Source organism: Athene noctua, chromosome Z (assembly GCF_965140245.1).
Source record: "Athene noctua chromosome Z, bAthNoc1.hap1.1, whole genome shotgun sequence".
NCBI classification, from domain to species: domain Eukaryota; kingdom Metazoa; phylum Chordata; class Aves; order Strigiformes; family Strigidae; genus Athene; species Athene noctua.
The window spans coordinates 47,646,270-47,665,785 of NC_134077.1; the positions used below are offsets into that span (position 1 = coordinate 47,646,270).

Sequence of the window (19,516 nt, forward strand, 5' to 3'; positions counted from 1 at the left end):
CTAAATTAGTTTCTGAGTGTTTATAACAACTTAAAATAATGCATCATACAGACTATTATGTTCACAAGATGCATCTCGAGCTCTGAAGGAATGAACAGATAAAAAAGAACTGAATAGGGCACACTGGTGTTCTAATATCAGAATAACATTTCATTTTATACCATTTCAGCTTTATTATTTATATTATTCATTGCATTTGGTCTGTCATATGAAACCTATTCAATTAGTAAATATCAGTGTAAAAATGAAAGTATAAAAGAACAGCAATTAAATGTAGACAGCCAAATGAAAAGACTGTAAGAAAAAATTACTTGCATTTATTATTAATACCTCCCATTTTGTTCATCAAAAATAATACAATTATTTTCTCCTTAAGGTGAACTTTTTGTCTCTCAAATTCTTGACTTTGGTAAATGCTATAGTCTCTGGGTATTAAAAAAATACCCTTTACTTTATTCAAAAAGACTTCAGTTCTTGGATCATGACTTGATTTTGCACACTATTACCTTATTTCTTTGTTTAATTGTTAAAAATATCAGACTTAAGGTAGAAGGAAAACACAGTGGTGAATATTGAAAAGACTCAGTGAAACAAGTTTATCCATATGAGGCTGAAATTGTGTGCCTGATGTTTGATTCAATTTGCTATTTATTCAGACTTCTTTGAAAACACAATTATGTGATATAGCTACAGCAACAAATTAGGTTAAAATAATTATGCAACTCTTCATCAAAACTAGTTGCAGAAAAGCAAAAGGGTTTATATTTTAGCATCCTACTCTTCAGTCACTTTCATAAATCCATCCTTAAATTATCTTCCATTTCTTTATTGTGAAGACTGAAGGTACATATGTTTTTTAAATTGTTTTCTCTGCTTGCCAGAATTTCTTCAGGAGAAGATAACTGATAACCTTGGTTTAACTAATTGTTAAATAGATTGCTGATACATTCCTTTATGAACGGGGAAATCGGAATCCCAGGCTGGGCAAACTGAAGTCTTAGGATAACAACTGCAAAGACAGGAGTCCATATAGTACCGGGCATATGATATCTGTCAATGTCTCTGAAAGGTCTAATTTTGATTTATATCACAGTAGAAAAATGAAGCAAAATAAGAGTCAGACTCTGTATGTTGGAGAAAAAAAGTATTGCAATTTCTAGTGTTGATATGTGTATTTTTGCCTTCTTCTTCAGATAACTTAGAGACACATTCTCTGTGATCCTTACACAAGTTAGCTGTAAAACTTAAGCAGGAACTCAGTGAAATGCTGGGGTTTCAACCCCAAGCCCCAAATTAAGGCTGACATATGGGTGATTCCCACAGCCCTTCACAAAGGGGGGGTGAGTTTGCCTTTAGGCTTCTCTCCAGGGTGCGGCTGGCCTGGCAGACAGAGCCATTGGGTAAAGGAGCCCCAGGTGTCTGCATTAAGGAAACAAGGGTCAGGTGTCCCACTTGGGGATAAAAGCTGGGACCACTTGCAGGAGGGGCAGTGTCTGTCTGTGAGGTGGATGCACTTTGCAGAGTTCCCTGTTGGGGAAGGACCTCCTGCCTCCCTGGGACTGGGCTCCAGTCAGGTCTGGCTTTTGTAAATGCGGGCTGTGTCGAGGTTCAGTGTGTGGCTTCCTTGGTCTTATGTATTTGGTTTGTTGACTCGGTTGTCTCCTGTCCCCTCTATGGGAGACTGCATTTCACCATTTATTCCACCCATTGTTTGTTGTGTGGTGTCGTTGTTGGGGTCAGTGGGATTGATGTTGATGATGTATAACCTGACTGACTTGTTTGTACCCCCGGAGCTCACAATGTACTGACCCTTTTGTAACAAATACAATTTGGTTACTTGTTTATTTCTATGCTGGCTGTGTCCTTTATGCTAGGCCTAATAACTGGCAAAACACTCAGTTAGGTCAGCAGTGTCAGGACCCAAGGGTTCACAGTATTCAAAAAAAATGTGTAACTGCAGAACATGGACTGTATCAAGCAACAGGGGAGTATGTATCCCTCTGCTGGTGCTCTTCGTAAAACTTTCCACCATATAGCAGCCTGAGAAAGCTTGAGGGAAGAACTGAAGGTAGTAAAGCAAGAGTAAAACTCAACAGGAAGCAGGGTTCCTTTTGTAAGGAGATTTAGGCTTTTGCTTTGCCAGTTGTTTTAGGTGTCAGAAGACCCCAAGAACACTTTTCATACCAGCCACCACCATTAAATATCAGTTAAATTCCAGTTATGCTTCTATTATACTGAGTTATGTAGGCTCTTCAACTGACAGGTGGATCACATAACTTATTTGTAAGAAAACTAACTAAATTATGGTTCTGTTTCTTCATCAAGTATTTAAGAAAGTTACAAGGTTATAAAAATGTTTTGGTGTTGCTTACCTCCAGGAAGTGGTGTAAGTTTAAATGCAGAGTATTTTCTGTTTTAAATGAAACTATCTTCTGCTTTTAGATAAGCAAGATTGGAGTAAAGGTTTCCTTGTTTATATTTGCTGCCACCAGATGTCACTGTGTAGATGAATAACCGATAACACTTTTTCTGCTTTTTAGCTTTTTTTCCCATTTGATTTAATCAAGTATGATTTCCAAAAAGATGAACCAATCAGAAATAAGTATGGTTGGTGTGAAAAAGTTAAGAAAGGTAAGTATGTATTTCAATAGGATATAATGGCCTTTTGATTGTAATACAAATACTCCAGATAATTTTTTAAGGAGCCTTGCTGTTGTGTTACTGTACTATGACAACATCTATGTTTTTTAAAGAAGGTTAACATAGATGATTGCCTAAGAGATCTACAAATAAGACTGGTGAATTAGAGCAAATGGTTTTTGGTGAGAGATTGTGTCTGAGTTGATTATCAATTTCTTTATTAAAAAAAGATTGATTATAGCTGTCTTAAGATTACTTATCAAATATCCGGTATCTCTTGATTATACCTATTGTAAAAGTGTTTATCAGATACTGAAGCACCTCTGTTATACTGTAGGAAGGTAACATCTGTAATTAATGCCTGAAAGCTGAAGGAAATAAAACTCACATTGAAAATCAGGAAGAAAGCTCTAACAGGGAGCTGAAGCAGATTTTTTCAGAGTTACGAGAGTCTTTTAACAGGTCTTAATCAACGATGGGCACTTTCAGGAAAATATGGCCCCAAAATACAGAGTCTTATAGGAAGTTATCTATAGGGATGTCAGACTGACCTGTGAAGGGAACATATTCTGTAATTAGACAGCTGGTCTATTTTTTTTTCCAGTTATACCAGTTGGTCTAAAAGAAGTATTATCTCTGTCTATAGACTTTGTCTTACCAATGCCCTACAGGGCATGTATTCAGAGCATAATGCCTCCAGTGATGCTACCAGTGAACTAAATGCTTTCACATTAAACACTACCAATTTATGGAGAAAAGGCACAGCTCTCTTATGAGGAAGCAGTCTTATATTAAAAAGTGTGCATACCTTTGGACCCATTTTTATTTTTATGTATTTTCAAATTTGTAATTCTTGTCTCTGGTACAAAGTAATGTAACTCTTTAAGCTTTATTGTTCAGAATGTACTTCCACTTTCAGCAAACTAACACCCTGATACTGTCTATAAGTGTAACAGGATAATCCTATCACCACTTCTCTCTGGTTTTTGAGGAAAAAAAAGTATTAAAACTTTTATATTTACTCCAAAAAGAAAGCAATGAGTCTATATCACATTAATGAAAATCCTTGAGAAGTGTTCTCAGAACTTCTGAAAGGAGAACTAAATAAGGATTTAATGCCTGGATTGAAACCTGATTTTTATTAATACTAGTTTTTCAGTAGGAAGCTGAAGTTGAGACTTTTATTACTGGAAATTCACTAAGGTGTGGGGGCTGGGACATAATATTCACTTGAAGTGTGCACTCTGATGGGATAGTGAACTTAGTAGTGATCTCACAATTGATAGGTGAAAGGTCTGGGAGAAAACTATTTGAGTCATCAGGAAAAAATACAATGTCCACTCAAGTTCTCAGTCTTTTGTACTGTATCTTTAAAGTCACTTTGCATGTAGAGGTGACCACAGGAATTGTAAAGCAGTAAAAACAGTAAGTTGTTAATTGGGTCTTTGATACTGAACACTGCCAAACTTGATCCCTAGTCTTGTAAAATCATATGTACCAAATTATTATTAATTTAAAGGATACAAAATGTGCAGTGATACTTAGGCTTACGTTCTTTCAATTTCTCTGTATAGGTGAGGTTGGTCTTCTCATTTCCAAAGTCAATGCAAAGAATCCCTTCTTTGGTTATGCTGGCAATAAGAGACACACAGAAAAGAAATTACTCTGTGAGGTATTTAAGAAGGGAGATCTGTATTTTAATACTGGAGATCTAATGGTTCAAGACCATGAGAATTTTCTTTATTTTTGGGACAGGATTGGAGACACCTTCAGGTATAACCATTGTTTCTTGTCACTTTTCTTCATTAAAAACAATACTGTTCTATTTGTTTTCAGCCAGAATTGTTCAGTTTATTACTACTGTGATGCAGTTTATAATGATCTTAAAGTGGATGATAGGGGCTTAATTTTGTAAAAAGTGTTCCCATGGAACTGGATAGCTCACTTCCAGAATGTAGGAATTACAGCTCTTTGAACAGTCCTTCCAATAAGCATAGTAACTAGTGATGGTTTTGCTGCAAGCAAGGAAGTTGGATACTGAAGTGGAGAAAAATGTTTCAAATAGTAAAGACTGGTCATGTTTGATATGTTTCAGATACATGTCTGTCCTGGTTCAGCTAGGATAGGGTTAAGTTTCCCCAGCAGAGAGAGAGGGGGAAGGGATCTCCAGCTGGGTTATTCATACTATGCTGACCATGTCCCATGCGGGTCCTTTGTGGCTTTGGTGACAGGGGAGCACATGGCAGGTTTGTTCTGTAACCATTGTGGTATTTCTCTGTATATCTTTTGTTTGTTCACTGTTATTGCTGTTTATTGTTGCTATCATTGCTACTGTTATTGTTCAGATTTAATACAACAGTGTGATAAACGATTTCTTATTTTAACCCGGGGTTTGTGCCTCGGTTCCAGCCTGACCGGCTGCGGGTGGGGGAGGGGCAATGGCAATGTTGTCTCCGGTCCAGGCAGGGCTTAAACCAACACAATGTCAAAATTTTGAAAACCATTATATCAGATTATGATGAGCTTTCATTGTGCTTAATAGTGATAGCTAATATCCAGTACCATTTGAATTGCAAGCATTGTCTTCTGGTGATCAGATCAATCAATATACCAGCATGACAAGTGGGAAGAAATTTAAGGTGGTGTTAGTCTGAAATGAATGGAGTTCCTACTAAAGTTAGTGTTTTTTAAAGAGGAAATGTCTGTATTTTTTCATGGGATAAAATGATTTTTTCACACATTTTAGATGGAAAGGGGAGAATGTTGCAACTACAGAAGTTTCCGATGTCATTGTAATGTTGGACTTCATACAAGAAGCAAATGTGTATGGTGTATCTGTGCCAGGTAAAAAAAGCTTTAGGTGTATGTTTTTCTTCCCCTAGGTTAGTTGTTAAACCTCATAACTCTTTCAGTTCATGTTTTAAACTTATGAATCACTTCTGATTGACTCATCTGTTTAATACCTAGATAAAATGTAGATGTAGATCATGAAAATACCACCAGATTGTGAATGGGCTGCTGTATCATGCATTTTTTTGTATGCAATGATGTGTATTTTTGAAAAATTATTTTCATGAATTTGACAGCTATGTAATAAAGTTTAAAGATTTATTAAATTTGCATCCATGGAAAATCCACACATCCATGTGTCAAAATGTCAACAAGGTGAGAATTAAAGTAACTGTAAAGGAAAGTGTTTAAAGACATTCTTCTGTCTTATTACACTTTTCAGTTAGCCTCATAAACCATTTGTTAGGTGAAAAAGATAACTAAGAATAATAAATTAAGAAAATACATTCATTTCTTCTTAATTTTAATGTGATCATCTGGGCTTGATTCTCATTCATGCTAAATTTTCTAAAACATGTGTTAAGTATGGCTGGGATAGAGAGATGTTTATTTACAGGAATCTGTATGGTGCTATGCTTTGCATTGGCAGCTAAAATAGTGTTGATAGCCAAGCGTTAGTAAGTTATCTCTAAACAAAGCTTGCACAGTATCAAGGCTTTCTCCCTGAAGTGGTTATGCTGGGGCTGGGCAAGAGCTTGGGAGCAGATGTAGACAGGACAAACTGACCAAAGGAATATTCCATATTATATGATGTCATGCTCAGTAATAAAAGCTTGAGGAAAAGAAGATGGTGAGACATTTGTGGTGGTGGCATTTGTCTTCCCAAGAAACTACCACATGTGCTGAGTGAGGCCCTGCCCTGCAGGAAGCAGCTGGACATATGTCTGAAGATGGGAAAGAGTAAATGAAGTCCTGGTTTTGCTTTGCTTGTGCATGCAGCTTTTGCTTTCCCTGTTAAACTGCCATTATCTTGATACATGAGTCTTTTTGCTTTGCTTTTATTCCCTTCCCATCCTATGGGAGAAGGAAGTGAGTGAGAAACTGGCTGGATGTTTAGTTGTTAGCCAGGGTGATACACAAAATAAGTTTAAAATGTGAAAAAGATGTCACCTCTAGTTTAAAGCCACACAACAAAAAAAATCATAATAAAGAAGCATGACTCAAATATGTTTCACATTTCCTATCCAACATTTACCTGCAGATTCCTACCCAGTTTTTGCGTCTGTCTTGATATTTGCACTTAAGTCAAGTACCTTAGATTTTGTAGCATTAACAAAAAAAATATAAAGGAGACAGAAGTTAAGGTTGGCAGAATGTCTCTTCTGTTATTACTAGCTGATGGTTGAAGTGTGCAATTGGTTTTGATTGCTGAAGTTCATTGCTTTTATATTTCAACCATTTTGGTCTTGCCCACAGTACACTCCAGACAAACCAGTAAGAACTTTTAACCTCTCTATTTACAATGTTCAGATCCACAGTTTTGAGACAAGATACTGGCAAGAGAGAAAGACTAAAACTGAAGAGAAGACATAATTGGCTAATCCAGGAAATAGGCTCACCACTTCTTTTTGAGAGCAAAATGGTGTTGATGTTTATCCGCATTTATTGATTAATATTGAGCATGGATCTCCATTTACTTTTACCCGCCAAACTCATTTACAGCATTATTGCTTAACTGATCTCTTGAGTGATCTCCAAATATATGTAGTTTCATATAAAATATGAATGTAGTCTTCCAACACTACTGAAACTCAGAAAATGATATATGACTGTCAATTGTTAAAGCACTACAGTTTCTTTTTGTAAGGCTCATCACTAAAATGTCAACTTTATTCATGTTTCAAAATTCTTATCTTCCTTTCCCCCAGATCATGAAGGAAAAGCAGGAATGGCCTCGCTTATTTTAAAGCAGAGTACATCATTGGACTTGGAGCAAATGTATAAGCAAGTAGTGACCTATCTACCAAGTTATGCTTGTCCTCTTTTTTTAAGAGTCCAGGTAAGATGCATTATTGCACAGTGCATACAAACATCTACATTATTTGAACACAGAGATGGCTAAATGAATAACAAAGTGCTTGCTCATATATCATGATTAGTTTTAGAATTGGTCTTATTTGCTGTCTTCATTAATGGACTCCCGAGAAACAAATTTCACAAAAAGTCAATAAAATTTGCAGATTATGGTAAAACAGGGGGAACTGTACAAATGAAAAAGGATAGAGATCATAGAAAAGGATTTAGGGAGATTAGAAGCATGAACATGGGAAAACAAAGTTTCATATTAGTAAAATGTGAACAATTGCATCTGGAGAAAATAATCTGAAATCCATTTTATTCAGTGGAAATGAGAAAAGAGATGCAGAGCTAAAGCATGAGACTGATTGTACACAATTAATGAAATATTTGTTGTATAATATAATGATAAAAGTTAAAGCATTTGAAACAGTACTAGGTAAATGGAAAAAGTGAATTAGAAATGTACATTATTGTTGTCACCACAATAATGAAAGAAATCTGTATTTGGGTACTAGTACTTTACTGTAGTAACTGTTCAATTTGGGAAAAAATAGTCCCTTCCCTAAAGAGTTAAAAATGTGAACATAATACAACAGACTACATATGACTAGAAAAAAATGGGGGAGTATAGAAGACATACAATACTGATCATTACAGTAAGTGAAGCCTGATGAGCATCTTCATTTTGAAGACATTTTGAAAGTATTTTGAGAACATCATGACAAAGGCAAAAGGCAAAATGTTTGTAAAGATGCTTATGAAGGAAGTCTCCTAAGTCTGAGGAAAAGATGAAGAAAAAAAATTTGTTTTAAAAGAGAAGTTGTTGCAGTTGGTTCCCTGGGCCAATCAGATACTGAATAGTAATTCAGAATAAAGGGGGGAAAAGGAAAGGCTGTGAAGGATCTTGAAGTTGAAATATGTGTATATATATCTATCAAGTCCAAGAAGATACTTTTTGCAGCAGCATTCTGGTACAAACAAGATTACACTTAAGAATGTTACAGTAGTCAGTTTATGAACCGATGAGACTCTAGTCTAGATTTATTGCTATATAGAGATACAAAAAAGCCTTTCTGCTGGGCAGAAGGGATCTGAATCTTTGATGTAGCCTGGACATCAAGCATCTGGGACTTTTATTAAAATTTAAATGCCTACATTACATGAGAATTGCTGTTGGTGATGCTATGATCTGACACATAATCATACCTTAGAACATATCAGAAAGCTTCTTAGACCAACAAAAGCAGGGAGATACAATCTAGAGGCAAATCTGGAGTAGATACAGTATCTCTCTGAGTTGTTGGAGATAATACATTTTTTTGTTCTCAGAGATTGCTTGCATATATATAAAAACGTAAAGACAGAAGAGAAGATAACGGAGAGTGGTCAGAAAGTGGGGCTGAGAAGAGGTAGGGAAGATAGGGAAAAGAGTTTCACTAGAGATGCCCCCCACTGCTGCTTCTAAGGGACACAGCAACACTGAGAAGAAGCCTGAAAATGTTATAAAATGTACAGTAAAGATCTGACTTCATTTGGACCTGGCTGAATCTGAGTGTGGCTGATATAGTAGGTGATTCTTTCAACCTTTTATTTAATGTGACAGTCCTGAGTTTATCAGTAAGAAGTTAATAATAAAGTTTTTAATCTCAGATTCTTTGTGTAGTTTTAAAATGTGCACAAATGAAGAAGCTATAGGTTGTCTTGTGCAAGGCTGGGGCTATACCAAATGAGACACTGTCATGAGACTGCACAGCGATGCAGAAAGCAATGGACTGTAACTTTTCTCCACCATGCCTCTGGGTATTGGTCCATAGAAGCACAAAAGTTCTAGTTTTTCAGAGTAATGAGAATAAACATTATTAACTTTATATTAGGTGAGACTTTTAAAAACCAAACATGGATGTGAGCAAAAGAAAATAAGCTCTTCTATTGAATAATGAATCTTTCTCTCTTCATAGGAAAAAATGGAAATGACTGGAACCTTCAAACAACAGAAATTTCGACTGGTGGATGAAGGTTTTAATCCATCTACAATTACTGATCCTCTTTATTTTTTAGACAGTTCTAAGAAAGCATATGTCTTGTTAACCAAAGAAGTACATGAGATGATCTTATCTGGGAAAATGAAACTTTAATTAACCTAATAATAGGCTATTAAGTAGCAGTCTATATGAGTTACTCTATGAGAAAACAGTAACATTAATTACCAGTATTTATACATAGTTATACAAAATAATATTTTATATACTTGATATTTACATTCAGATATGTCTTGTATCTTTCCTCACTTCATCATTATTGTTCAGTAGTAATTTTTTTACCTCTTGAGACCAATTTCTAAGCAAATGACCAGTAAAACATGACTGAAATCTATTTTATCTTAATTTTGAAGTAGAAATGCTGACTCATAGTTTTTCTTAGTACTAAATGAACATGAATGATATGTGGTATGAAACACAGTAAAAAAAGATTCAACATATAAAGATATTGTGACAGATGTTGTTTCTAGAGAGAAAATATGCCATTAACACTTTTTTAATGTAGCTTACATTTCTTACTTCTGAATATATATTTTAAGAAATAAAGACTTGATGGTGTTTGGAAGAAAAAAATAACTCTTCTGCAGAGGACTTTTCTGATGGAACATCAGAAGAAAGTGAAGGAGAAGGCCTCCAATCAAACTCAAAACTAAGGTTTATACTAACATCACTGCTGAGATTTTTTTTTAGAAACCATGCTCTTTCATTTGTTAAACTGTCTGCTTGGAGTGTCAAATTCTGAATGCAGAGCATTAGTAACAGATGAAGAATAGGCAAAGAAAATGTTCACACTTAATGGGGAAGATGACTGCCAGAGGTTATTGTATGAGTATAAAATATAGTAGAATTTTAAAAATACTAACCCATATATTCTAATATATGCATTGCTTTTAAAAAGTTTTAAAATAAAGTGTAAGATTTTTTTAAACCAAGTTCTGTACTATCCACATTTGATTATGTCTGATTGTAGCTTGTTTTGTTGCCTGTTTTGATACACTACCTGCACAATGACCTCCTCTAATGGAGCATGATGCCAGCTTTGATCAACAGGAAGCAATATCGTAGAATACTGAAAGGATGACTGTCTTCAACACTAGGCATTCTAAGTATCTGTCATAACTGTCATGTGAAACCAGGCTGCCATAAAAGAGTAGGATGTAACATACTTAAAATGTATATTTTTTGTTTCTTCCTACTTTGTTCATTTAACATGATGTTAGAACTTGTGTCAACTTTTGATTCACTGATTATTTCTTCCATTGGTTTTTCCTTAAAAAACAAAACCAAGGATGCAGTAAAAACATAGGGAGATTCATAGCTTGCTTATATTTCTGAATACAATCTTCTTTATCAGGCTGCCAGTATAAATAAGAAAGTTTGCCATTCTGCAATTTACAAAGCAGCAAGACTAAACAGTACTTACACCAACATTATGCTTTATGGTAGATGTTAATGTAATTGTTAAATACATAAAATGGGGAAAGGAAAGAACTGCTGGGTAAGGATGTAAGAGGACACTATGGTCTAGCAACTTCTTCAGCAGTCCTGCTTTTTATGTTTCTTTCTTCATGTAGTTCCCAAAATAGCTGTTTATGGCAGAATGCTGAGGGGGATGAGGGTTTGCCACTTATTCAGATGAATGGAAGTACCATTGCTCAGTTGTGCAGCTACTTGTGCTTCCCTAGTCCAAAACTGCAAATTTAAGAATCAAGTATTTACCATAAAGTTAAACCCAACTTTGCAAGTAAGGTTATAATTTTGAGCAAAGGATTGATTTTTGAAATCAAAATTATCTTTTACACCCATCTTACCATAAGTATGTGCTGAATGTGCCTCAGGATCCTTTTTCTTCTATCACAACAGTAAAAATTATGTGGTTTCTATGGCAAATAATACAATTGTAAATCTTTTTTTTCAAATGTACACTGAGATCCATAGTAGCCTGTTTAACCTTGTAAGAGAATATAAATGAATACAACAAAATAAAATTCTTAGCTTTGGTATCAGATTTACTACTTATTTGGTTTATTTTGCTTTACAATATTTCTAAATAATTGACTGTAAAGATTATGACCAGTGGAAAGGTTCTACCACTTAGATGCAACAGAAATGAGAGAGGAAAAAGGAAACTATTAAAGAGATAAGGAAAGAAGTAAATACCTTTTTGGTTTAAAAAAAAAAACCCAAACAAACAAAAAACCCAGAAAAACTGTCACTATTTGGTGGCTTATTTTGCAAAGTATCAGTGATGAAGAAGATTGTTTCTGTGTGGAGTGGATACAGCAGAGAGCATTATAGGAAGAAAAAAGCATGTGTCCCCAACTTTCATGCTCTGTCCACCACTAGGGCAGCCAATTGGTTTTCCTGAGCTCTGTGGTATATATCAGCAGCAGCAGGACTTAGCTGGCTTGAGCAGCCTATAGGTGTCTGTTTCCCCGGTGTGACCACTGGAGAAATACTGAATTCCAGTTACTCCCCCTGTATTCCCTAGTGTAACCAAGACAGCCTGGGCAATCTGCCTTTTTTCAAAGGCTTGTAGAAGAGTCCTGTCCCATGCACCATCTCAAGAGACAGGATGCTTATGACATCAAGAAGATAATAACAGGAAAATCTACAGCACCACAGGTTCTGTATTTCCTAAGATGACAGTATTTTATTTTCAATCCAGTAGTTTGCTTTCTTTTAGTCAGTAGGTTAGATGCCAGCAGATACACTGAAGCATATTGCAGCAAAATGTCACATTTCCTATGGGTATGTAAACTGTTGAACTAGCACTGAAGTTAGGCTAAATCATAATGATGTTCATGTCAAACACCTGGAAGGGCCTGCCTTTCAGAGTGAGAAAATATTTGGACCAACCTGTTTGCTTCCCATCCTCATACCCAGATCTATATGTGGAATGGCTTGAGTGTCACTGCAAAATTATGCCCCAGTATTTGCCTGGGAAGCTTCATTTCATATATAGTGGGCGTGAAGAAGCAGCTGAGTGTGGTTGGGTTGTGGATAGAAAGCTGTATCACTAACGTCACATATTAAAGAAGAGGGAGAGATTAATATAAATAAAGGTAATTATTTTTGAGATTTAGCATATATATCTTGAGGTTTTCATCTGCAACTGGGGATGGTCAATGATGAAAGAAATGTTTATTTTTAAAAAATGAGATTGGAGTTATCATTTAGGAAAGGTAAAATTCTGTGAGGGTAAACATATCCACTCCCTTGTCCTAGTGAATCTGGAACAGTTAATACAGTTATAGTCTGGATTAATTTTCATAAAGCTTTCTCAGGATCTCCAGGAAATAGTAAAAAAACCCACAAAGCTCCTAGGCAGATCATCGCCTGAATTTTATCCTCCTCACCCAAGTCACGTAGATACAGCTTTTCAAGAGGTGAAGCATCTAAACTGTCTCCCACACCCTCACCAGCATTCCCGTACCTGTAACAGCCACCATAATGAATGTATATCAATTGACCTACAAATTTTCTGCAGATAACATTCAGAAAACATCTACTGTTGGTTTTGCATATTTTTTAATGGAAGAGAAAAGAGACAAAGGCAGGAGCAGTCTTGTTTGCATTTTTAAAATGAAAAAATACTGGGTGAATATGGGAGGAAAGACAGAAAAGACCCTCTACTTTAAAAAAAAAAAAACCAAAAAAAACCAAGCAATGATTCATTTTCAGTAGCATGTCTTCAGCTAACAATTCAACTAGTAATCCAATGTGCATTCTCACATACAGCAAAATTATAAGGCATGTACCAATATTTATGAAATGTAAGTCAAAACTAATTTCAAGCAAATAATGTCCTTCTGTTTAAAATGTGCTATATTGGAAAACGCTCTTTACAGTAAAATTAGATGCAGAGATTCAGCAGAGAGCCAAAGAAAGTTGCATACAAATAGTAGTAACTTCAGGAATAAATTTAGTGTGATGTATATTGGAAGTACTGTCAATAACTGACAACATTGTCTGACAGTTTTGCCATAAGGGTACATCAGAAGATCATCAGGTTGTGTCCTGGTATTCAAGACATAATACCTTATACATTATACCATTAATTAGACAGATTATATGATGTAAATGGCAATACTAGTTTTAAATAAGTCAATATCAGAAATTAAATTCCCGTATCACTAACAAATCTACAAGTTCTTCACAGTCTCAGAATCTTTTACCAAAATAGTCTTCATTCAGTTTCTCCAAAGACTGCATCAGACACAGTTCAAATCACTCAAATTGCTTTTGCAATATAAAAAAGCAGTCTTCATTGCTGCCTTGCAGCAGGAGATACACTGACCTATTTCCATCTGGAGCTGTTCCTGGCACTATGAGGTTTGCATAGTTCCCATTATTACAGTCCTGAATTAGAAGAGGAGGGTTTGGCATTATGTGAGCTACCATATACAGGAATACTTCTTATAAAAAGAGCTCCTAGGCTGGCAAAAAATCCACTTTATCTGATCGGCTTAATCACATCCAGTTTCCCTAAATTGTAGTGGCTAATTTGGGAAACACCGTGTTTATAACCAATTTGCAGTTTCTTTAACAAATTTATTTTACAAATGTAGGAAAGCTACCAAAAGTTTGCACCATGAAATGCAGTTAATGGAGATATTTAAGAGGTGTCTTTTTCAGCTACACATATGGTGTTTATTTAATTAGAACCACAATAGAGTTATGCTCTAGAACTATTGAATTTAGTTGTAACGTTAGGGAAGTGGAAAGCAATCTACAGTTCCTACATGCTGGTTTTTAGAAGCTGATGGACATAAATACCTTTTAAAGCTCTACTTTGACATTTGAATGAATGACATCATTAGCTTTTTATGCATCCACCAAAGACAGTAGCTTGTAGTTTTCTGTAATAAAAAGTTAAATGTCAGAAGATTATTTTGATGTTCATGTCAGTTTTGCTGTCTATGAATATTTTTAACTTATTGAGAAGCCTTATCATTGAAATGTAACTGAGATACAGATCTGAGAAGGCTCTTATTTATTAACACAAATGTGTATGCGTAGCATCCTGTTCCTACATCCTTTAGGAAAAGAAGCTGGTAGAATGAGCTACTGCTCAGGCATTCCTCTCTGAAGATGTATGTTCAAATTCGTGCTTTTACAATACCAGTAAAAATGAATCCTTTCATACATGGAGAGTACAGTTGGGCACAAATGAATTGCTCTTCACAATCTGCTCATGAGCTAGGACTGGTATAGCACAGGTGTTTCTGCCTGAGCTGGAAAAGCTGTGTAGAAAAGCATGTCCAGTGGGGGGAAAAAAAAAAAGGCAATAAGGCAATAGTACAGAACAAGTCTTTATTATTAAATACAGGCAACTTGGAGAAAACTATTAGCCTATAATAGAAGACAGGTGTGTTAAAAAAGTACCACAAGGTGCCTAATAGCAATGACTTTGGAAATACTGGGTAGCTAGGCAAATATTTAATGATCTCATATCTACCCACATTTTATTTAATTATATTGGCATTCAATAGAATTTTTTTAAATTACTGTGGTTATGTTCTGCATTTGGATAAAAATTCAAGTCATTCACCAGATTTTCAAAGGCAGCTACCCGGTAAAGTCTCCATGTTTAATTTCTGTGCTTTCAGTGAGGCCATGTACTAAAGTAATCTAACTTTTTTTAAAAACCCATGAGTTCATTTTCACATATCTAACATAAAAATATGTCCAGATTACTAAAGTCAGTACTCATTATTGGGTCCAACAGAATTCCTATGTAACATGACCAGTTTCAGTATTAGTATGTTCTGTTCCCAACTTACAATTACCTATTTTTTTTTTTTAAATAAGAATGCAAGTATATTTTTTTTGTTAACAAGGAGAAAAGAATGCATGAGAAAGGAAGAATCAGGAGAAAATTGAATGGAAATTGTGCTAATCACTACAACATATTTTTCTTGGAACATGAGTAACACTTTATTTGTCATTACTCACAGAATCATCAGTTAGCTTCTCTGCCATTCATCATCCCATATAAGCACATTTTGCTTTTTGTATTTCTATTTGTTTAGGTTGAGTAACTCTAATCAGAAAATTTTATCTTAATGCCCAGGAATACTTTCATTTTTAAACCTGTATATAACCATCTGATTAATTATTTTTAACATAAATAGTGTCAATGTCAGAGTTTGCAATCACAAATATCTTTCATGTAAACTAGATGAAATGAGCTGGTCTGATTTGGAAACTGGTGAGTATGTTTTGGCCACATATAGTTAACAAAGATGCACAAATACCTAGCAAAAACAGATGAATAATGAATTTTACTAGACAAATAACTGTATATCAAAACAAATTGTCTGGTTTTGGATAAAATCTACTTTTTTAGACACTTTTTTAGAACCAAAAATATTTTGGCTTCCTCTTGTGCTATATTAAAACTAAATTTCTTTAGAGAAATGTGGCATAGAAGAAAGAAAAACATTGTCAGATATTGTCATCACTCTCTTTGTTCAGCTAGGTCATAACATTAAACAAAAAGAAGCCCTCCCTAACTAAAATGTTCATTCTATAGCCTGTATTTTTCTTGAAGTCCTCTATATGATACACAGTACAAGTATTGTTCTTAGACATGTCATCTAGTTAAGATAATCTCTGCCTTGCTTTGGCAGACAAAGACCAGCTTCTGAAAACTGTTTCTGGAGAAAAACAGTTTCCAGGACAGAATGAGGACCATCAATACATTACCAGTAGGTTTTTCAGATGATTCTTTATTTACGCAGCCAGGCAGTGGATGACAAATACCCTCATCTTAGCTGCACTCTACTTGTTCTGTTGGCAATTTCCACAACTACAGTCAGAACCTGTATATTCAGGGATCTGCAGAATCTAAACAGCAATCATTGTTTTCTGTGTCACTGCCATCCTGTCTCTGTTTAATAAATAAAACTGTTAAGTATCCTCAGTACAGGAGCCAGCAAGAACTTGAATCTGTACAGTGAAATCAACTAAAGCAATAAACTAGAGAGCATGGAGCCTGCTACATTTGATGAAATATTAAAACACAAATATATGACTCATTTTGATGTCATTCAGTTGAAAAAACAGTTCTACATGTTTCTAGAACTGAAAGAGAATTATATATTTGCTGTGACATTAAGACTGGAGTCACCCAGAAGCAGTTACTAAAAAAATTTATGTCCGATTTCCAAAACTGCAGTGTTTTTTAACCTTACTACAAGTTTTTCTGAATAATTAGAATTTGCATTACAACTGCTAATTCACACACCAGGCAGCTGCTGGTCATCACGGATCTTCTGTCACTGTAAATTCTTACAGAAGATTGTGCCTAGCAACATGGACAGCTCAAAGCTGTAATCCTGTAGTTGGCACTGGAGTTCTGCTTTCCGCTTCCTTTTCTAAACCCCAAATAATGCATATGGTCGTTCACTTTGAAGTAACCCTCAAGGATTATTACAAAAAAGGGAAAGGATTTCAGCTATTGAAACTCTTAGTAACACTGCCAATGCCATTCAGCTTAACCCACTGAAAACACACAGGGAATAATTTTGGCCCTGCATGTTCCATTGCATCATTCGTTATTAATAAAACCCTATTCAATTTACTGATCTTTTAGCCCTGGCTTTCAACAACTACTCATTTCACAGCCCATCATTGAATACATAGTCCCACAAACCCTACTCTTAGTGGTAGAAATACCTGAAAAGACAAAGAAATTTAAGGAAAAGAAAAAGCAACTTTTTTGCTTGCTCCAGCTTTTTTTCATCTTTTTCTTTTCTTTGGATGCCACAGCACTAAAGCCTGACTCAAGAAACTTTTTAAATGTCTCAGACACTATGTATTTATGTATTTATTTGCAAAATGGGTCAAATGTCACTCAGCCTTGCTGTTACGAATGTAATCTATTAATTGTGCAGGTGTCGTCAGACCTGGAGTGACAATGAGGCTATTCATTTTGGTCTCCCAGAGATACTGACAATAGATTCTAGCTAAAAATATCTGTGCTCTGGACCTCTTCTTTCTCCTATGTTCTGTTATACCATTTAAAAAAAAAAATAATAATTAAGGAAATAGGAGGCAAGGGAAAATTCTTTGGTTTATGCAAAATCACTCATGGATTAAGGAAACCTATGAACGTCCTGAGGAACAAAAACCACATTTCATTCAGTAGCTGCTAATGCAGAAGTTTGTCAGGCAGATGTTTCAAATGGTAGTAATCAAGTTAGAGTTAGAAAGCTTTTGAAAGAGCTCGAGTTAGTAAATTACATCCTCAAAATAAAAAATTTAGAACTGGGGAACGAAGGACTGGGGTGATTGGTTTTAAAATAGATACAATGGAGTTGAATGCTGACAGTGAAAAAGCAGGCAGAAGATAATTCTTTTCTCCTTAAATACCTCTAATAGTTTCCCGTGTTACAATTTGATGATACACCTCACAAGAGTGAACTATACTTTACAATGTAGGTCAGAAAGCATGCCAAAGGGGAAAGTGTGTCAAAAGAAAATGCAAAGGCAAAATGTGATAGAAGCACCTTGTTGATTCGGGTAGCTATTCACATGGAGAAGGAGCAGAGAGCGCAAGAATTTGGTCATATCTAAATTAACACTACAGAGTTTAGCTCTAAATAATCTATTTGTATTTTTAAAGGATAAAGACCAACTTGTTCAGCTGATGATATACCTGCCAAAGCTAGGCTTCATACTTGGTGCTACAGCATTACAGATCTATTGTCAAAACCCTGCACGCACCAACAGGCTCTGCAAGCTGCCCCGTCAGGGATCCACAAGCTGCCTGTGCTGGTGGCCAGCCCTGGCATGCTGCAGCTGAAGGGGCTTGCCCTAGGCTGCAGGGGAAGAGCTGTGAGGTGCCTCACCAGGGCCCTTCCCACCTTTGCCAGTGAGCTGCTTCTAACTGCAGGCCCTTCAGCTATGTTATGCGAGTCACTAAGCCCAGAAAGGTAACTTGCTAATCCTAACCCTGACCTGTTGTCCCAACCTTCCTGACTCGGCCTTGGGTCTGCCAGAGACTTGGCTGTTCCTGAAGTGCTCTGCTTTTCTGGTCTGACTGCTGCAGGACTGTGTCTTTGATGGTGAGAGCATTGCCTCTGACTGGCTTGCTGCCACTCCCAGGTCCCAGGCAATATTTTTGTGGTGGAATAGCCCACTTGGACAGAGCAAACCCTTCAGACACGTTCAGTTATTTCTAGGATCCTGAAACAGACAGCTCAGAGGGTTTTGCACCCATAGACAGGTGCATTATGAAAAATAATGTTAGCTACTATTCCTTGAGGGTTCTTTTAATTTGAATATTGCCATTGGCTGAATTTAATGTTTTCAAGTTGCTGACTAAGTAGAACTATGTAAAACTGGGGCATTTATTGCAAGCTCAGTTCCATTCTCAGAATGAGACAACAGGGATGATTTCAGCTCACCTTTCATAGCTGAAGAAGTGTTTCATTGTCCTGTTGAAATGAATCAAATGTTTTCCTTTTTTATCAGTAAATGAAAACTACTGCTTTAGCTATTACAGAAAGGTCATATAGTTTACAATTAGAATCAAAGGTCTTAACATAATAAAATAGTGATTGTCTGAGAAAATGAATAACGTTTGTGATTCCATGCGCATGAGTTACAAAAGGAACAAACCAGTACAGTTCAAAAATTGAAGTACTCCATTTGTGGAAGAAGTGTCACATTCTACCAAAAGTCCTTGATCACCAATGTACATCTTCCAGTATGGAAAAGGCTGTCACAGTGTACTGATGGGGAGAAGCCAGTCCTTCTGCAAGGAACCAGGCATCTCACCATAACTCTTCCACCCCTAAATGTGACCTGCTCTCTCTGCAATCCTTCCTCTTGACAGGGGAAGCCTTTCCTCCAGAGTGATGCTTTAGCACCCCTGAGAGTCACAGGTGAACTTCCACATGCTCATGGCTCGCACACTCCACACAAACGACTGCTCAGAAAATCTTGCCCATCCTACT

The 19,516-nt window shown here is 36.0% G+C and overlaps 1 protein-coding gene across 5 annotated transcripts in view; it reads left to right on the forward strand.

Annotated features, from left to right (window-relative positions):
* SLC27A6 (solute carrier family 27 member 6) overlaps positions 1–11,491 on the forward strand; it is a 45,154-nt gene extending 33,663 nt beyond the window's left edge. For 4 of the 5 annotated variants that reach the window (XM_074931594.1, XM_074931595.1, XM_074931597.1 and 1 more), the window contains 5 exons: positions 2,541–2,631; positions 4,215–4,413; positions 5,387–5,484; positions 7,359–7,489; positions 9,468–11,491. In XM_074931594.1, the coding sequence (XP_074787695.1) occupies positions 2,541–2,631; positions 4,215–4,413; positions 5,387–5,484; positions 7,359–7,489; positions 9,468–9,644 (696 nt within the window). In that variant the 3' untranslated portion in view covers positions 9,645–11,491. The remainder of the gene's footprint in view (positions 1–2,540; positions 2,632–4,214; positions 4,414–5,386; positions 5,485–7,358; positions 7,490–9,467) is intronic. The other variant, XM_074931596.1, reaches the window with a different exon arrangement.
* The last annotated feature ends 8,025 nt before the right edge of the window (positions 11,492–19,516 follow it).